The 16,658-nt window shown below is 44.1% G+C and overlaps 1 protein-coding gene and 1 long non-coding RNA gene across 4 annotated transcripts in view; one reads left to right on the forward strand and one right to left on the reverse strand.

Moving 5' to 3' along the window:
* The first annotated feature begins 43 nt into the window (after nucleotides 1-43).
* Nucleotides 44-14,793, forward strand: LOC137449518 (uncharacterized). 2 transcript variants are annotated; one of them, XR_010989414.1, is made up of 6 exons: nucleotides 44-5,117; nucleotides 5,611-5,709; nucleotides 6,233-6,539; nucleotides 9,401-9,492; nucleotides 9,846-9,997; nucleotides 14,758-14,793. It is a non-coding gene; the product is annotated as an uncharacterized lncRNA (long non-coding RNA). The 2 variants fall into 2 exon arrangements; XR_010989415.1 differs by lacking the exon at nucleotides 9,401-9,492.
* Nucleotides 10,345-16,658, reverse strand: part of SRPX (sushi repeat containing protein X-linked) — a 49,041-nt gene continuing 42,727 nt past the window's right edge. For both annotated transcript variants that reach the window (XM_068155074.1, XM_068155073.1), the window contains 3 exons: nucleotides 15,761-15,894; nucleotides 14,045-14,166; nucleotides 10,345-10,927 (listed from right to left, as the gene is read on the reverse strand). In XM_068155074.1, coding sequence (XP_068011175.1) covers nucleotides 10,747-10,927; nucleotides 14,045-14,166; nucleotides 15,761-15,894 — 437 coding nt within the window. In that variant the 3' untranslated portion in view covers nucleotides 10,345-10,746. The remainder of the gene's footprint in view (nucleotides 10,928-14,044; nucleotides 14,167-15,760; nucleotides 15,895-16,658) is intronic.

Consider the following 16,658-nt stretch of genomic DNA (forward strand, 5'->3'; position numbering starts at 1 on the left):
CCAGAGAGGTTGTGAAGTCTCCTTCTCTGGAGACTTTCAAGATCCATCTGGATGCATTCCCGTGTGACCTGTGCTAGATTCTATGGCCCTGCTCTGGCAGGGGGGTTGAACTCATGATCTTCAGAGGTCTCTTCCAACCCCTAACATCCTGTGATCCTTTGAAACAAAATCTTCACATAAATTACTGGGAAAATCCCAAAGCATTCACAGAATGTATCATTCCCTGTAGAGGAAAACACCAGTGTTCAAGGATTTCTGGGAAGAATGAAGACCATAAAACCAGACTTGTTTTAGAGATACAAATGTTGTTCTTCCCAATCCAAATATTTAAAGAGATCTAGAGTGAGCAACAGAATCTGAACTAATAGCTTCAGTGAATGTAGGCTGGAGTTTCAGCTTAGTGTTAGAGACATGGGGAAGAAGCACCATGATAATCTCTAGTGTGAAAGTAGTATGCTAGACCTGTGCATCATGATTTTTCTGGACTCAGACCCAAATTCAAAGATGATCTATTGAAGTGTGTATATAAGAAGAGCAACTAAGTTGGTGAAGGGCCTTGAACATAAGTCTTATGAGGAATGACTGAGGGAACTGAGGTTGTTTAGTCTTCAGAAGAGAAGGCTGAGGGAAGACCTTATGGCCCTCTACAACTACCTCAAAGGAGGTTGGAGTGAGGTGAGGGTTGGTCTCTTCTCACATGCAACAAGTGACATAGCCTCAAGTTGTGCCAGGGGAGGTTCAGGTTGGATATTGAGAAACTTCTCTTCACAGAAGGGGTTTTCAGGCATTGGAGCAAGATGCTTGAGGAGGTGGTGGAGTCACCATCCTTGGAGGTGTTTGAGAGATACGTGGATGGGGTGCTGAGGGCTATGGTTAGTAGTAGTATCTTAACAGTAGTGGTGGGATTGTGAGCTCTAGGCAAACAGTTGGACTTGATGATCTCAAAGGTCTTTTCCAACCTTAATAATTCTGTAATTCATTGTATGGTGCAGATCACAGAGTCACAGAATGTTAGGGGCTGGATCACACAGGAATGCATCCAGACAGGTCTTGAATATCTCCAGAGAGGGAGACTCCACAACTCCCCGGGCAGCCTGTTCCATGCTGTGAGCTGATAAATTTAGAGCACAAACATCAAGCACATCCATTTTACGATGTTTTCCTTATAGTTTGTTAATATTCCAGCAGTAGATTTAAAAAAATATATATATATTATCTTTTTTGTATCAGCATTCCCCAAAGTGAAAGCAAACCTAACTTTTGGCACACAAACTACCTCTCTCTTCAACAGGACTGCTCTCAGTTGTCTTGGCTGTTTGTCCTGCAAACCTGCATTTATCTTTAGAATAGGAATGATAACCTATTGACATGGAGGCATAAGCTTGATTTTCCACTTTCTAGAAGTTGATTCAGAAAGATGTTAAATAAGGAAACGATTCTTGAGGGCAAAGCTCTAGCTAGAGTTGTGGAGGAGCACCGGGCATTTGAATGGTTTGGTTTGGTTTCATTTTGATGTTGAAAATGGGAAAAATAAGGACACCACCCCCAAAATAAATTGCAAATCTTCCAAGCTGGACTCCAAAATGGACACTTTTTTTTTTTTTTTCTCTTGCCAGATTGGAAACTTTAAAATCATTTTGAACTGAACTAAACCTTTTACAAGGAATAGAAGTGTTTGTCTAATTTTTGAATGGTGTTATTGACTTGCTAAGCATGAACATTTGAGCTAAATCAGGTTTGACTTTAACAGGGGAAAATTCTGTGCTTTACTGCTACAGCTTCTGCCCATTTTGGTCCTGTGGTAAGTTTTATGATGAATGGACACAGCTGGGAAGCATCACCCAGCTCATACACAGGTTGTGAGTTCAGCCTTTTCCCTCCAAAGGGCCAAAATTTCCAATCTGAGCCTCCACTTGAAATTATAGACCAGGCTGTGAAAAGACTGTCGGTGCCAGATGTAGTTCAGCACATGAAAGGAACACCTTCACCTGGGAGGTCATTTTGGCCAAGGCAATGGTGCTTGCCATGGATTGGGACTTGGAGTAGTACAGTGAAATTGCCTCTTAATTTATCAGTGACAGTTCTGTACTGTGGCAGCATATAATAGATATTACACCCTGCCTCAAATGAGCTTCAGGGAGATGATGAGCATCGTATAAACACTAGAGCAATTTAGAGAGCGAGCTCTGCCGTTCCGTGATGTTGTTATCAGCACATTTGTAGGAAGCTTTTGATTTGTGGGAAATGTCACATTTGATTATATCTTTGTTGTCTCCCTTTACCAAAAAGAAGATTTAAGGCTTGGAATAAGCAGATGATGATTAACTGCAGATGTGATTTCTCATTTCCCAGAGATTTGAATTAATTGCCTATAACTGTGCATCATCATGTACTGAGTGTTACCAGGCTGAACAAAACCCAAAAGATGGAAAGCCAGGAATCAGGCTAAAGCCTTCTCTTGGTATGGATGTTTATGGTACTGAAGGTGCATGAACGGCTTATTCGAGGCTCACTTTTAGGAGAAGATAGCCTCAATTTTAACATTGATTTAGAAACTTCTGCCCTGAGTAAGTAGAAACAGCAGAGCTGATGTTTCTAAAGTGTTTTTTTTTTCCACACAGACCTTAATAAGTGAAGATGCATCAGTGGAGAAGAAACCTCCTCCACAGTGATGTTTTGAAAACATGTTGCACAATACATTTGACACTAACACATTTTTCTATCGGAGTAACTAGAGGGCGTTCACCACTATTTATTGCCCCTTGTGATTGCCTTTGGGGATTTGACCTGTTAAAGAATAAATGTGCAATTTTCACTGTAAAACATCGTGGGGCCAGTAAATTATATCTTTAGACAGCATGGTTATTACCAGTATCCACCAAAAAGAGCTGATGTTGAGGGATCTCTAGGGCTTGCCATCAGACTTTGGTATCCAACCCCATTCTCTTGAAGTTTCTCTGCTCAGTTTATCAGCTAGACAGGGACTTTAGGCTTTTAAATGGTGATGCTCTTGCTTCCTTGCTTAGATGCCAAAATCAGGCTAAAATAGGTTTGAAATTACTTCCCCATCCTCTCCACCTCAATCAGCTTACATTTGAGCAAGAGCAGGTGGGAAATTGCAAAGAGTCTGAGGGGCAATGTTGCCATCTTCCTGTGCTAATCAAAATGCTGTTGCCTTCCCTGAATGCCTTTTAAATGCTAGATTTTGACCCTGCCCAGCTGCATGCTTTAGCAGATGGTTTAGTGGAGAAGACCTTGAGATGGTGAGTACGCTTTGATTGCAGTGCATCAGACTGGAAGCTTATTCTTCTGTGTCTCTTCCAATGCAGATTGTGTTAAGGTAGCATGAAAGATGCACTTTTATCTATTAATTTTTTGCTTTTCTTTTCCTGCCTGGTTAGGACCTGCAAAGTGCAGTTACATTTATATTCTGCAAAGTATCAACTAAACTGTAACAACAGAGCAACCATTGAGCATGATCTGGTGCTAATTGGTAAGGAGAGGTAACCAGAGGGTTGCAGTTAGACTGGTAGCATTTTGGCTTCTTGAGGGGTGTATGTGCTGCCCAGCTTCAGATATAGAAAGTGTGCAGTTTACTCTGTAGAGCAAATGAAGATAAAAGCTGCTTGGACCTTCTGCACCTTCAGTGAAGAGCTCAGAGTCCTGATTCCAGAGCTGTCTAGTTCATAGATTCACTCAGACTCACAGATTGCACTGGGCAGGAAGGGACCCTCAAAGATCATCTCATCCAGCCCCCCTGTAGTCATTAGGGACACCTCAACTAGATCAGGCTGCCCAGGGACACATCAAGTCTGACCTTGAATGTCTCTGGGGATGGGGCCTCAACCACATCCCTGTGCAGCCTGTTCCAGTATTTTACCACTGTCATTGTTAAAAACTTCCTCCTTACATTTAACCTAAATCTACCCTGCTCCAGTTTAAAACCATTGTCCCTCATCTTATTACTATCATCTTATCTAGTAGGAGTTGCACCTGAATACTTGCAAGAATCTCTCTGCCTTTCATTCCTCCCTTTGGTTCAAGCAAGCCTCACCAGAATGTTATAGTTGAATGTCAATCTCCAATGTCTGGAAGGAGGCAGCAGTGAAGTGATAGCCTGGTTTATTTTCATCTATACCAGGTAGAACCTGAAATTTCACTTCCCTAATACACAGTATTGATTTTAAGCACTTTGCAACAGTGACAGAAATCATGAGCTCCTGGGAGCTGCTCCATGCACTTTGTAGTTGTTGAAAACAATGTCTATTTATTTATTTGGTTTTACACAGAGCAGTGTTAACTGTAGAGAAATGGTGGCAGACATGTGATGAGTTCCAAAATAGGATGCAGACTTTTATTTGCAGTGATGTCTCGTGCCATAGCTCAGCAGGGGATGCTGAGGAGCACACTAGCAGAACCTTACCACTGTGTCACATGGATTTCCTGCCTGGTGATTTCACCTTTGCAAATGCTGTTTGATAAGCGGTAATAACCCAGTGTTAATAACACTGTATATTGACACTGACACTGAAAGGGACTCTCAACTTGCCTCTTTTTTTTTAAGGTATTTTTATTTAGGTAGCTTCTCAAACCCAGCTTTGCTGCATCTTGGCTTTTCAGTTAGATTAGTTACTTTCATCAGTTCTCCTTGGTGGCCATAACCTCTGGATGGCTGTGTGCTAGTGCTCCAGACAGCTTGCTGTATATTTTTGAGGGTAGTTGAGGGTTGCCTAAAGCCAAGCATAGCCATTTGTCGCAGCAGTTAGAGGATGTGATGTATGCCTCGTTCTCTTCGTCCTGCTTAAAAAGCTGTTGTTTAACTGTTTAATTATTCTGCTGCACATGAACAGTAGTAGCAGTAAATGGCATTGCATTGTGTTAAGTTCTGCCCAAATTTAGACAAAACAAAATGTTTCCTGCCCGGAAACTCTTTGTACTGTGTGCACTGTTTTGTGGACAAAGGTGGCTGATAGTACATTCGCAGCTGTCTGTCAAGATTACTGTTCTATCTTTTAAATTAAAATACCAAAACCTTGCTGTGTCCTTGACTCTCTTAAAATGCATCCCAGCAAGCTGCAAGCGTGTCTCCCAGGAATACCCCATGTTATCTCATTGAGGTAAAGACATAACTTATGTGGGATGAATAGTGCAATAGGCCTGGTATGTCTTCAGAGGTGGGACTCCTCTGATAGTCCCTCCCCTCTCCCTCCCCTCTCCCTCCCCTCTCCCTCCCCTCTCCCTCCCCTCTCCCTCCCCTCTCCCTCCCCTCTCCCTCCCCTCTCCCTCCCCTCTCCCTCCCCTCTCCCTCCCCTCTCCCTCCCCTCTCCCTCCCCTCTCCCTCCCCTCTCCCTCCCCTCTCCCTCCCCTCTCCCTCCCCTCTCCCTCCCCTCTCCCTCCCCTCTCCCTCCCCTCTCCCTCCCCTCTCCCTCCCCTCTCCCTCCCCTCTCCCTCCCCTCTCCCTCCCCTCTCCCTCCCCTCTCCCTGCTTTTGTTTGTTTCTACACTTAAAGCATTTTTAAGCTACTTTTCATTTCATGGGCATTAAATCTGTTTTCTTTTTAACATTAATTCTAAGACTAAGGGAAACGCAGTGCTCTCCTCTCTTTGCTAGAGAATGATTGTGCACATGCCTTAAACCTGCATGTTTAGCAGGTCCTCCAAATCTCCTACCTCTTCCTTGGTTCAAGCTCCTGCCCACCTGAGGATCCAGGTATGTACAAAATGCAGCTTTTACTGCTCTTGATTTTCTTCTTAAAGAAAAACAAAAAGGATTTGATCATTACATTTATACTTTCAGCTGAGTCGTGCTTACTTCAGCTGGCTCTTTTAGCCTCACACCACTGCTGTCCAGCTTGTCCACATGCTGGTTCTGACCTCTATGGGGGTCAAATACCTGTAAATGTGAAAGCAGTTGCAAATGTTGAAGAGCCCTCCTTACATTCCTTTACTCCATGTACATTTGCTTGGGACAAAGCTACAGGGATTTGCTTGAAGGTCTGGAAGACAGGTCCATAAGTTCTGTTATATTGAACTGTAGTCTCTCCTCCTACTTGAGGCGACAGATGCCAAGTTCTCTTCCTGGATTTGAAGTATGGGCCAACCTAATTACTGAAATTCAGGTCATGGTTACCTTCTGGGTGCATGAGTGGCCATGGGAAATATAGTGGTAGCTAGATACGCACTAGCATGTTCTGCATGGACAATGGCTCTCTCATCTGTTTCCCATTTTACAGAGGATGCAGCAGCTGGTTCACTCCTTGGAAGAGGCCAGAGAAATGCATGTGCTGTCCACAACTGCCAATGTCCTCCCTGGCTCCTGTTGTCTCAGCAGCCCTGCTACCCTCTGCCTTCCAGTCCCTGCTAACACTTTCCCACTCTCCCCTTCACCGAGCTGCCATTAAAACATCCTCCAGCCACAGATGGGCAGAGAGAAACAGGCAGCAGCTACACAGCTGAGAGGAGCTGGGCCATCTCCTGACAGTGTGAAGCATTTGTTCGCTTTCCCCCTTCTGTGAATGGACAGCACTGCTGGGGACTCAGGTGAGTGGCTAGAAGTGATCTAGTGCTGAGATGGCACAACCTAAGCTCCATTATTTCACCACCTCAATTTAAAAAGTGGGTTGGGAGAGCATTTGAATGTACTTTAGGTTACTTTTTAGCCTCTGTGTTTTCATTAATTATGTTTGGCAGTCTGACTCATGCTCTTATGTAAGTAGTGAGCTGTAACCAAGCTGCATGCTGTAGTCATTTATTTAGTGCAGAGCTGTAAGGCTCATTGGTGTTTTCATTAAAACATATCACTTTCTGTCCCAGAGGGAATGATCTCAACTGCAAGAACAGGGATGTGCAACTTTAAATTTTCTCTCTCCTCTGCAGGTCTAGAAGAGGTGTGTGACGAGCAGGGTTTGTTCTCATCAAATTAGGTGGATTCTTGGGTAGGAGCTGGGGAAAATCAGGCCATTTACAAAACTGGTTTGTGCTCCTGAGAAATTGCTGCCTCCCACAATTTGTCCCAGTAGTTTTGTTTGCAAAAGATGTTGCATGACAGAAACATGAATTATTTTTCGGTCTAAAATCACTGCAGTCTTTTGGTTGGTATTCAAAATAGGAAAGTGCCTCCAAACTGGTGTAGAAATTTCCAGCCTGTGGCTGTATCCACACACTGTGATCTGTCACATCTGCAATGAACAGCCTGGAGGTGCAAGTTTAAAGGACAGGACTCATGGCAGGTGGTTGTAGTTTGTTGGGGTTTTTCCAAACAGTCTTTAATCCTCCTAGCTGAAATTCATGTTTTAAACAGGATTTGCATTTGGACAGTAGTGGCAGGATTCAGAGGTATGGCAGGAAGAGCCATGTTGGTAGGACAGCAAAGACTCCAGCCTGCATTGTTCTGAGGGAGCTGAATTTTCTCTTAAATGTTAAGAAGAGAGAAATGCACTAATGTGGATACAGCATCTTGATCAGGCAGTGTTATTTTCCTGGGACTAAAAGTCCACAGGATGAATTATTGGAATATATTGGAATATTTGGAGTTGATTTGAATATATAAATCTGGGCTAATGGCAGAAATACTTAGTCCCTTGTTCAACACTCCTCCTTTCCCAAAAGGCCTATCTGCCACATCCCTGCATAGCACACGTGCAGGCTGATTTGACTCCAAACCAGAAATGGCACATAATGGTTTTTCACTGTTCCCCACAAAAACTGTACTACAGAAGTTGCCAGAAACCTGGTATTACTAATCAGGAACAGCTTTTCTTAATCACCAGATTTTAATAGATGTTCTGTGTAGAACTCTTAACTAGTAATCCAATCACTCATGCCCTCTCCTCCATTTAATTGAATTTCCTGTAGCAGCCCAGTGATTGCAATCACTTCCCCGATTGTGGCAGTCGTAAAGCCCTGCTCCTGTTCGTCCAGTCATGAAAAATGAGTGGATGCACTGATTTTGTACCTAAATGAAAATGAAGCTGCAGCAGATTGCAATTGCAGCAAGTACAGTAGAAAAATTGCAGAATAAATCTGGTTGGAAGAGATCTCAAAGCTCATCCATTCCAAACTTCAACCCAGCACTGAAGGGTCAACACTAAACCACATCACTAAGCGCCAGGTCCACATTCCCCTTGAACACCCCCAGGGATGATTACTCCACCTCTGCCCTGGGCAGACCATTCCAACGTTTGAAAACCCTTTCAGTGAAGAAGTATTTCCTAACATCCAGCCAAACCTCCCCTGGTGCAGCTTGTAACCATTTCCTCTACTCCTGTCAGTTGTCATCAAGGAGAAGAAGCTGCCCCCCTCCTCCCTCCAACCTACCCTGCAGGTCTCTCCTCAGCATCCTCCTATCCAGACCGAACAACCCCAGCTCCCTCAGACTCTCCTTGTAGGCCATGTGCTCCAGGCCCTTCATGACCTTCACTGCCCTTCTCTGGACATGCTCCAGCACCTCAATGTCCTTCCTGTAGTGAGAGGCCCAGAACTGCACCCAATACTTGAGGTGTGGCCTCAGCAGTACCGAGTACAGGTACCAGATCCATTACAGATTTATTAATGATTATTTTTTTAATGAACTCATTGGAGATCAGTTTGATGATGTGAGTTTTTTTTTTCAGTGAGCAAAGTGAGGGGAGAAAAAAAATTCTGTCCCACTTGTGAAGTCCTCCTATAAGCATATTCATGCTGAAGAATCTTGAGCCAGAGACCTGTGGCTATAGCAGTATCCATGTGGATGTGTCCTCAGGCTGCCCCTGGTCCACATGTGACACTTAAGACTTGAAGAGATTTGGTGCTCCTGGCCATGTGTTATTTTCTTAACCACTGGTGTTAGGCAAGCAGAGGAAAGGTAACTTGGGGTACAGCTGTGTCCATCAGCATGCTGGTTCTACTCCTCCTTGCTACGTTATAGTGAGTCCAGGACTTTCTTTTTGGTTTGGTCAGGTCTGGCAGAGAAATGCTGGTTCTGTGATTGGGTGGTGGTGTTGCTGTCACTGATCCTGTCCCTGCCTATTATTCCTAACAGCACCACTCAGAGAGCTGCCAGGGCTTTGTTGCCCTCTGGTTGCTTTTCCTGGCAAACCTGGCACCATAACCTGCAGAGACCTCTGGGTGTATCTACATCTTTGCCTCAGCACTGCAGAGAATCCCTCATTGGGGTTGTGTCACACTTCTATACCTGCTCTTGATCGTTTAGTAGCAGTCTTCTAACACTCTTGGAAGCAGACTATCCTGTCTGGAAGGTATGGCCTACCACCACCCACCCTGTCCTTGGGGCTGTTGCACTTCAGTTCACAAATTAGCTTTTGCTAGGTAGTGTCAGAGCTGACTTCCTTCTCTTTACATCATTTCCATCATTCATTCACTTGCAGAAGCAACCTTTTTAAAAGAGGTTTTTCTAATTTCAGAGTCCATGAGCAACCAGCTTCTAGTGAGACCTGCTTTGAAGATGGTGATAAACTGTTCTTCTCTGCCACCAGAGTGTGAAATTGACTGCAAGGTAGATTGTTTAGAGACAAAAAAAGCATTTAGCTGAAAAAAAACACAGGGCTGTGTTCATGAGTGGCAAGAACAGACAGCACAGACACTGCAGTACAGCTTTTCAGGCATGTCAAATCATGCATCATATCCTGTAAACAGGTATCCAAAGCTGTAATTCTCAGTTTTCAGTCCTTTCATTCATCATGCACGATGTGTGTTCTTTGCAGTAGATCAGCAAGGCTGTGCACCATAATAAACCAACAGAAAAGACTTTCTGCTTGCCTCCTAACACTTTTTTATTAAGCAGGGAACTTGATTTTTTGGTTGTTGTTAATTTGTAAGTGATGACTTCCCAATAAATTCTTTTCACAGATCTGGCCATGACAAATCCTTGATGAAGTCTCCCTGGGGATAATGTTCCCCTGCCATCAGACCAACAGCCTGATCTGTCTCCAAGATGAAGAAGGGAAATAAATCTGCTACTCCAAGTCTACTTTGGAAATGAAAGGCCAGAAGCACACCAGGTAAGAGAACATTTTTCTATCAAGCATTAGGTAATTTACTGTCCATCTCCTACAACACTCACTTTCTTTATCATACTCCTTGCTGGTCATGACTTCCATAGTCCTACTCTCAGCTATTTTCTCCTCACTGCTGCTGGAGACAGGCACTTGCATTGCCTTTGGCTTATTCTTTCTGCCTGTGATTTACCATATTATTAGTGGAAGCGAAAGACACTGATGGGTTGCTTGCACATTTTCAATCTGAGGCTCATGTTCTCTGTTACAATGGCTTGCAGAGAGGTATTTTGACCCAGCTTTTGAATGAATCCATCAGCTTTTATCCCCAAGAGGAATTTTAGACAACTCTCTGTTTGCAAAACAATATTTTATTAATAAAAAAAAAAACCCAAACAAACAACAAAACCTTATAAACAGTAAGAAAGAACCCCCAATTTTACACTGAGTGAAAAATCCCAAGCAAACTCCCTGAAACAGGCCTCAGTTCTTCCCTCTCTGTACAAGAAATTCCACTGGGTGGCAATCCTATGTATGTATTTATCTGAAGGTGGCTGAAAGTACCAAAAAACCCATCATGCATACCTCTAAACAGAGCAGCTACACAGCTGGGCAGACTTAGCAATGCACACACAGAACAATCTGTACATCAGTGATTAAGAAAAGCCATGCTTTGTGGAGCACCAAGGGGACCGTGATGTGCATTAGACAAAAAAGGTAATTCACTGGCAACTTGCAAGCCCTCCAGTCCTGAATTAGGGACACGACTGACCAATTTCTGCCTGCAGTTTCATCTCTTCTTTTCTCAAGGGGAAATTGTCAATGAGTGCAAAGAGCTCAGCTGGTGTTGCTGGGAAGGGGTAGCGTTCCTTGTCCATGCCGTGCTTGTCCATCACCACGATGTTGAAATTGTAATGGGGGATCCTCAGCAGGAGCCTGCAAAACAAGGAACTCGTTTTGTTGAAGCCCCTCAGCTGTCCCTTGGGCTCTGCAAACTGATGAATGGCAGCAACAGCCTGCTGGGTCTAAAGCAGAGCAAGGCAGAGATGGGCAGAGGAGGCCATATGAGGTCCATGTTGTTTTAGCTCTATGAACAGAGAGTCAGGCAAGAGAGTGGGGGTCTGCATGTGCTGCAGGCTGTACCTCTGTGTTAGGGAAGGGTCAGGGTAACTGCAGTCAGACCTCAACTTGGTACTATAGCACAGGCTCTGTCAAAGCTCTGCTTCTTGCAGGCAATGTCAGACCTCTGCTTGGTACTATAGTACAGGCTATTGCAGGAGAAAAGAACCCATAAGATTAAAAACAAGTCCTAGCACTATATACACTGCCTAAAAGCTCCCATTGTGATAGAACTAGAGTTACAAGTGCAGCATTCCCTTTCTTGGCTGCCAGATGGTGTAAAAACACAATGAGAAAAAGCAGGGCAACACTACAGGAGTCAGTTTTCATTGCTTCCTAACAATAACCACCCTCTATCTGGTGATAACTCCAGTTTACAAGAGCAGAAGTTGCTGCTAGTCTTGGCAGAGTCCAGTCCTTCCATGTAGTAAAAGGGGGCACTTGAGCTTCTCTAGAGGTGCAACAGTAACCAAATTATATCCTTGGTGCTTTTTTAATCTGTTGCATGAAGGAGTAATGAACTAGGATATCCTTAGACAATCAATATCAGTGGTGTGGGGAAGAGAAATTGAGGAAGCCATGAACTGAATCAGTGGAAGGACAGGAAAGCTGCCATGGAGAGAGCATGGGGAGGGATGTTTTGATGTGAAGCATCAAAATCAAGTTCAAAGCTAAGCTATAATGATAGGAAACCCCATGACTCTTCTGCCCTATCTCACCTAAGGAAAATGCTTATCTTTCACAAATCCAAATGCTAACTTTCTGAGGTTTCTAAAGTTTTAATTAGGGTATCTGTGCTCATTAGCTTACTGCATGCCAATTCTAGACAGCTTCTTTATTCAGGATGCTTAAGGGTGTGTTTCATTTTGATTTAAGTGCCTTTCAGAACTGGAATGGTGTAATTCACACACTTCAGTAATAGAGAAACCAAAAACCTCAAACTCGAATTGGAAAGTAACTTTTACTGAGTGCAGAGCAGGTCAACCCATACCAATTTCCAAAATGTAGCTCTTTTGAAGGTTTGGGGTGGGAGGTGGTTAGGCAAGGTATGAGGTTCAGCAAGGGTAAGTGTAGAGTCCTGCACCCAGGAAGGAATAATAAACTGCAGCAGTACAGATTAAGAGGTGGTCTGCTGGAGAGCAGCTCTGTGGAGAGGGATCTGGGAGTCCTGGTGGACAAGAAGTTATCCATGGGTCAGCAATGTGCCCTTGTGGCCAAGGTGGCCAGTGGGATCCTAGGGTGCATTAAGAAGAGTGTGTCCAGCAGATTGAGGTTCTCCTCTCTCTCTTCTCTGCCCTAGCAAGGCCCCACCTTGAATACTGCGTCCAGTTCTGGGCTCCCCAGTTCAAGAGGGACAGGGATCTACTGAAGAGAGTCCAACAAAGGGCTACAAGGATGATGAAGGGACTGGAGCCCTGCCCTATGAGAAGAGGCTGAGAGCCCTGGGGCTGTTTAGTCTGGAGAAGAGAAGACTGAGAGGGCATCTGATCAATGTCTATGAATATCTGGGGACTGGGTGTCAGGAAGGAAGGGGCAGCCTCTTCTCATTTGTTCCTTGTGATAGGACATGGGGCAATAGATGTAAACTGCATGAGGAAGAACTTCTTTACTGTAAGGGTCACAGAGAACTGGAACAGGCTCCCCCAGAGGGGTTGTGGAGTCTCCTTCTCTGGAGATTTTCAAGACCAGTCTGGATGCATTCCTGTGTGACCTGTGCTGGATTCTATGGTCCTGCTCTGGCAGGGGCTTGACTCAATGATCTCCAGAGGTCGCTGCTAACCCCTAACATCCTGTGATCCTGTGTTAGCAGAGCATGTATTTTTTCTACAGAGACACAAGAAAATAATTTCAGCTGTAGTAAAAGTACTTTTACTTTTTTGAATTAAAGGGAATCTCTCTTGCTTTTTCCTTTGATAGGGAACAAATATTTCTATTTTTTGCAATCCAAAACAATCCCCAAACTTCTCTAACTCATCAAGGGTTCTTTAACTGTCCCCAGTTAAAACTTGCTCCATTTCCTCAGGCATATCACAGATGATATTGCCTAAACTGTTCCTGGACTTTTTGCCTAAATAACCACTGATTTCCCTGCCAATGAGGCCTTCACTTCTGGCTCTTTTAGTCCTCCTGTCCCTAGGAAATGCTGACACTTCAAGTCTCAATCTCAAGTGAAAAATCAACCCCCTGCCAGTCCAAAATCAAGTCAGAACAGTTTAGGCGCCTCAGAAAAACCACTGAGTGTTGTAGTCAGGCTGGGGAGGCTGAGATAATTTCTCCTTTGAAATACTGCCTGTATCATTTCCACATGAGGGACTTCAAAGAGCAGCTTCCCTTTCTGGCCTGGCCACAACCACCAGCAGTGCAGCAGAGAAGATGATGAACTGTCACCGCCACTTGGGGCTTTGCTGGCAGCTGCTGCAAGGCTGTCCTTGAGAAGGGACCGGAGCCTGTCATGACTACAGCAGAGCAGCTCCAGCACAACTACTGACATGGTTGAAGTGTTTTCAGTAGCAGATGACTACCTACAGATAGAGCTACGATGTGATCAAGGTGATACACTGGCAGGTCACGTGGATTCAGAAATTCACTCAGTCTCAGCAAAGGGTCAAGGAAGACACAGCACTTGGAAAAGTGGCATAGACTTGAGATTGTTTCACATTTAAATGAGTAGTGATCCATTTAAATGTGAAAGAAGCTGAAGTCTATGGTCTTTATTTCCTAAATACCAAATACTCGTGAATTTGCAGCAGCTATTGCACAGCTACAGAACAAACAAATCATTGCAATCCTAATCCTAGTCAATACTCATCCTCTACTTTTCCAGCATCAAGGTAAGTGCATTAGAGTAGATTATGTATAATCAGAGAGTAAGATGCAGGAAATCAAAAGCAATACATCAGATATGCAAACAACAGGAGCAAGAGCTTACATTACCTGAGTTGCAGGGCAAGTGATGGGGGCAGCAGCTTTACACCTATCCTTCCTATCTGTGCTGGGAAGACACCAACCAGTTCAACTACGGTAACGTGTCGGAGGTCCAAACCACACTGAGCTGGCTGAAAAGGTTAGAAGAAAGAAAGAGATGTGTTGGTTATCAGTGAGAGCAAAGGGAGTTGTGGTGAGCATGCAGCAGGTATTCATAATGAGTCCAGTCCTCTTATGGTCAAACTGAAATGAGAGCAGAGTTTGGAGAGTCTCTGACTCTCACGTTGAAGAGCTACAGCCTCTTGACTCCAGGGGATGTTAAGTGATGGTTGCTTAACTGCTCTAAGAAAAACACCACATAGAGACCACCTAGGAGAAATACACACTTGCCTTTGTAAGGACATGAAAAGATGCCAGGGTATCAAGCTCCATGCCAGTAATCTAATTTGGCAATCGAGGCAAGGTATGTGAAATGGAAGTCAACTTTAGAAAGCTTTCTCTCATGCCAACTTCTTTTAGCACTTCCAAGCAGTGGGAAAAATACTAGACATTAAATTTGATATTTGAAACTACTTCATTTTCATCAATATATTGAGTTTCCTTACCAAGTTAGTCTCCTGGGGGAAAAGAAAAGCTTTATTTTAATACTATTAAGTCAGCAGTTTAAAACATCATCATCATCTTCATACTCCAGTGACTCCTGGTACTGAATTTTGTTACAGTTGTGAAAAACAGAAGCAAGCTGGAAGGAATGGCTCCTTTCTCTGAGGACACAGATACCCTTCTGAGATATAGTCTGAAATCCAGCAAGAACCCAAAAGGAGCATCACACTTAACTTCTTGAAAGAGTCCATCTTGGAGCCACAAAGAAAATGGAGTGGAGCATCTCCCTTATGAGGAAAGGCTGAGGGAGCTGAGGCTCCTTAGAGCTTGGAGAAGAGGAGACTGACAGATGATCTCATTCATGTTTATAAACATGTGAAGGGTGAGTGTCAGGAGGACAGAGCCAAGATCTTCTGAGTAATGCCCAATGACAGGACCAGGGGCAATGGGTGCAAGCTAGAGCTTAGGAAGTTCTACATGAAAATAAGGAAAAACCTTTTCACTGTGGGGGTGACAGAGCACTGGAACAGGCTGCCCAGAGAAGTTGTGGAGTCTCCTCTGAAGACATTCAAAACCTACCTGGATGCATTCTTGTGTGACCTACTCTAGATAATCCTGCTCTGGCAAAGGGGTTGGATTAGGTGATCTTTTGAGGTCCCTTCCAACCCCTAACATTCTGTTATTTACAACACATAAGAACAATTACCTTAGGTTTTGGGTTTGGAACAAAATACCCCAGTGGTATCTTCAGCACACTTTAGGTATTTCTGTGCTGGGTCTCCAGTCCTTTGTTTGCTGGATGGTTTGGGAGTTTTTCTCAGCTTAAGAGCTGAGTTAGGGGATGACTACTGATCACAAGTTAGTATGAAATTAACTGGGGAGGATGGAAGCGGGCCAGAACTTTCTGGGATTCACCAACTGGTCAGCCAGAAGCAGCACCATCTGAAATGGAGCAGAATTAAAGACTGTGGAGATGTTCCAGTCCAAACCCATGTAAGAAAGGATTAGTTCAGAACAACTACTGCTTCATCCAGAGATGCTCCAGTAGCTGCAATAAGACAGCTGCAATTTGCAGCTTTGTATCAAACAGTGGCACCGAACATCCCCCCAAATGTGTTTTACCTGCAGCATTCCCAACTGCATCCTGTAGAAGAAGTTGGCTGCAGTAGGAGTTGAAATAATTAGCAGTCTCCTCTTCTCATAAAACTGGTCCAGCAGTGCAGCTGCAGTCCTCACATTCACATTAATATTCATGGCTAGAATTAAGTTTCACACAAAAGTGAGAGAGCCTGCTGAAAACAGACCCATTTATAAAAGCACAAACTGGTAGTAGCATCGTCATAACAAACAAACAAGACATGGGTGAAATATACTGTCCTCACTGAAGCTAACAGAATCACACAATCAGCCAGAATGGAAGAGACCTCCAAGACCCTCAAGTCCAACCCAGCACCCAACCTTAACTAATTAACTAGAGCATGGCACTAAGTGCCTCATCCAGTCTTAAACACCTTCAGGGACACTGACCCCCACCACCTCCCTGGACAGCCCCTTACAATGGCCAATCTCTCTTTCTGTGAAGAACTTCATCCTAACATCCAGCCTAAACTTCCCCCTGCACAGCTTGAGACTGTGTCCTCTTGTTCTGTTGCTGGTTGCCTGAGAGAAGAGACCAACCCCCACCTGGCTTAAACCTCCCTTCAGGTAGTTGTAGACAGCAATAAGATTTCCTCTGAGTCTCCTCTTCTCCAGGCTAAGCAGCCCCAGCTCCCTCAGCCTCTCCTCATAGGGCTTGTGCTCCAGACCCCTCACCAGCCTTACTGCTTTTCGCTGGACACATTCCAGCATCTTTCTTCAATTGATGGACCCAAAACTGGATGCAATACTCAAAGGGTGGCCTAACCAGTGCTGAGTACAGGGGAAGAATGACTTCCCTGCTTGTCACACTATATAATGTTATCTTAAGCTATTCTGGCCTGCAAGATGGATTGACTCCAGAATCTGAAGTGTTGTAGAAAGC

The sequence above is a fragment of the Melanerpes formicivorus genome, unplaced genomic scaffold (genome assembly GCF_026170545.1).
Source record: "Melanerpes formicivorus ecotype bairdi unplaced genomic scaffold, bMelFor1.0.p_v2 SCAF_30, whole genome shotgun sequence".
Lineage (NCBI taxonomy): Eukaryota > Metazoa > Chordata > Aves > Piciformes > Picidae > Melanerpes > Melanerpes formicivorus.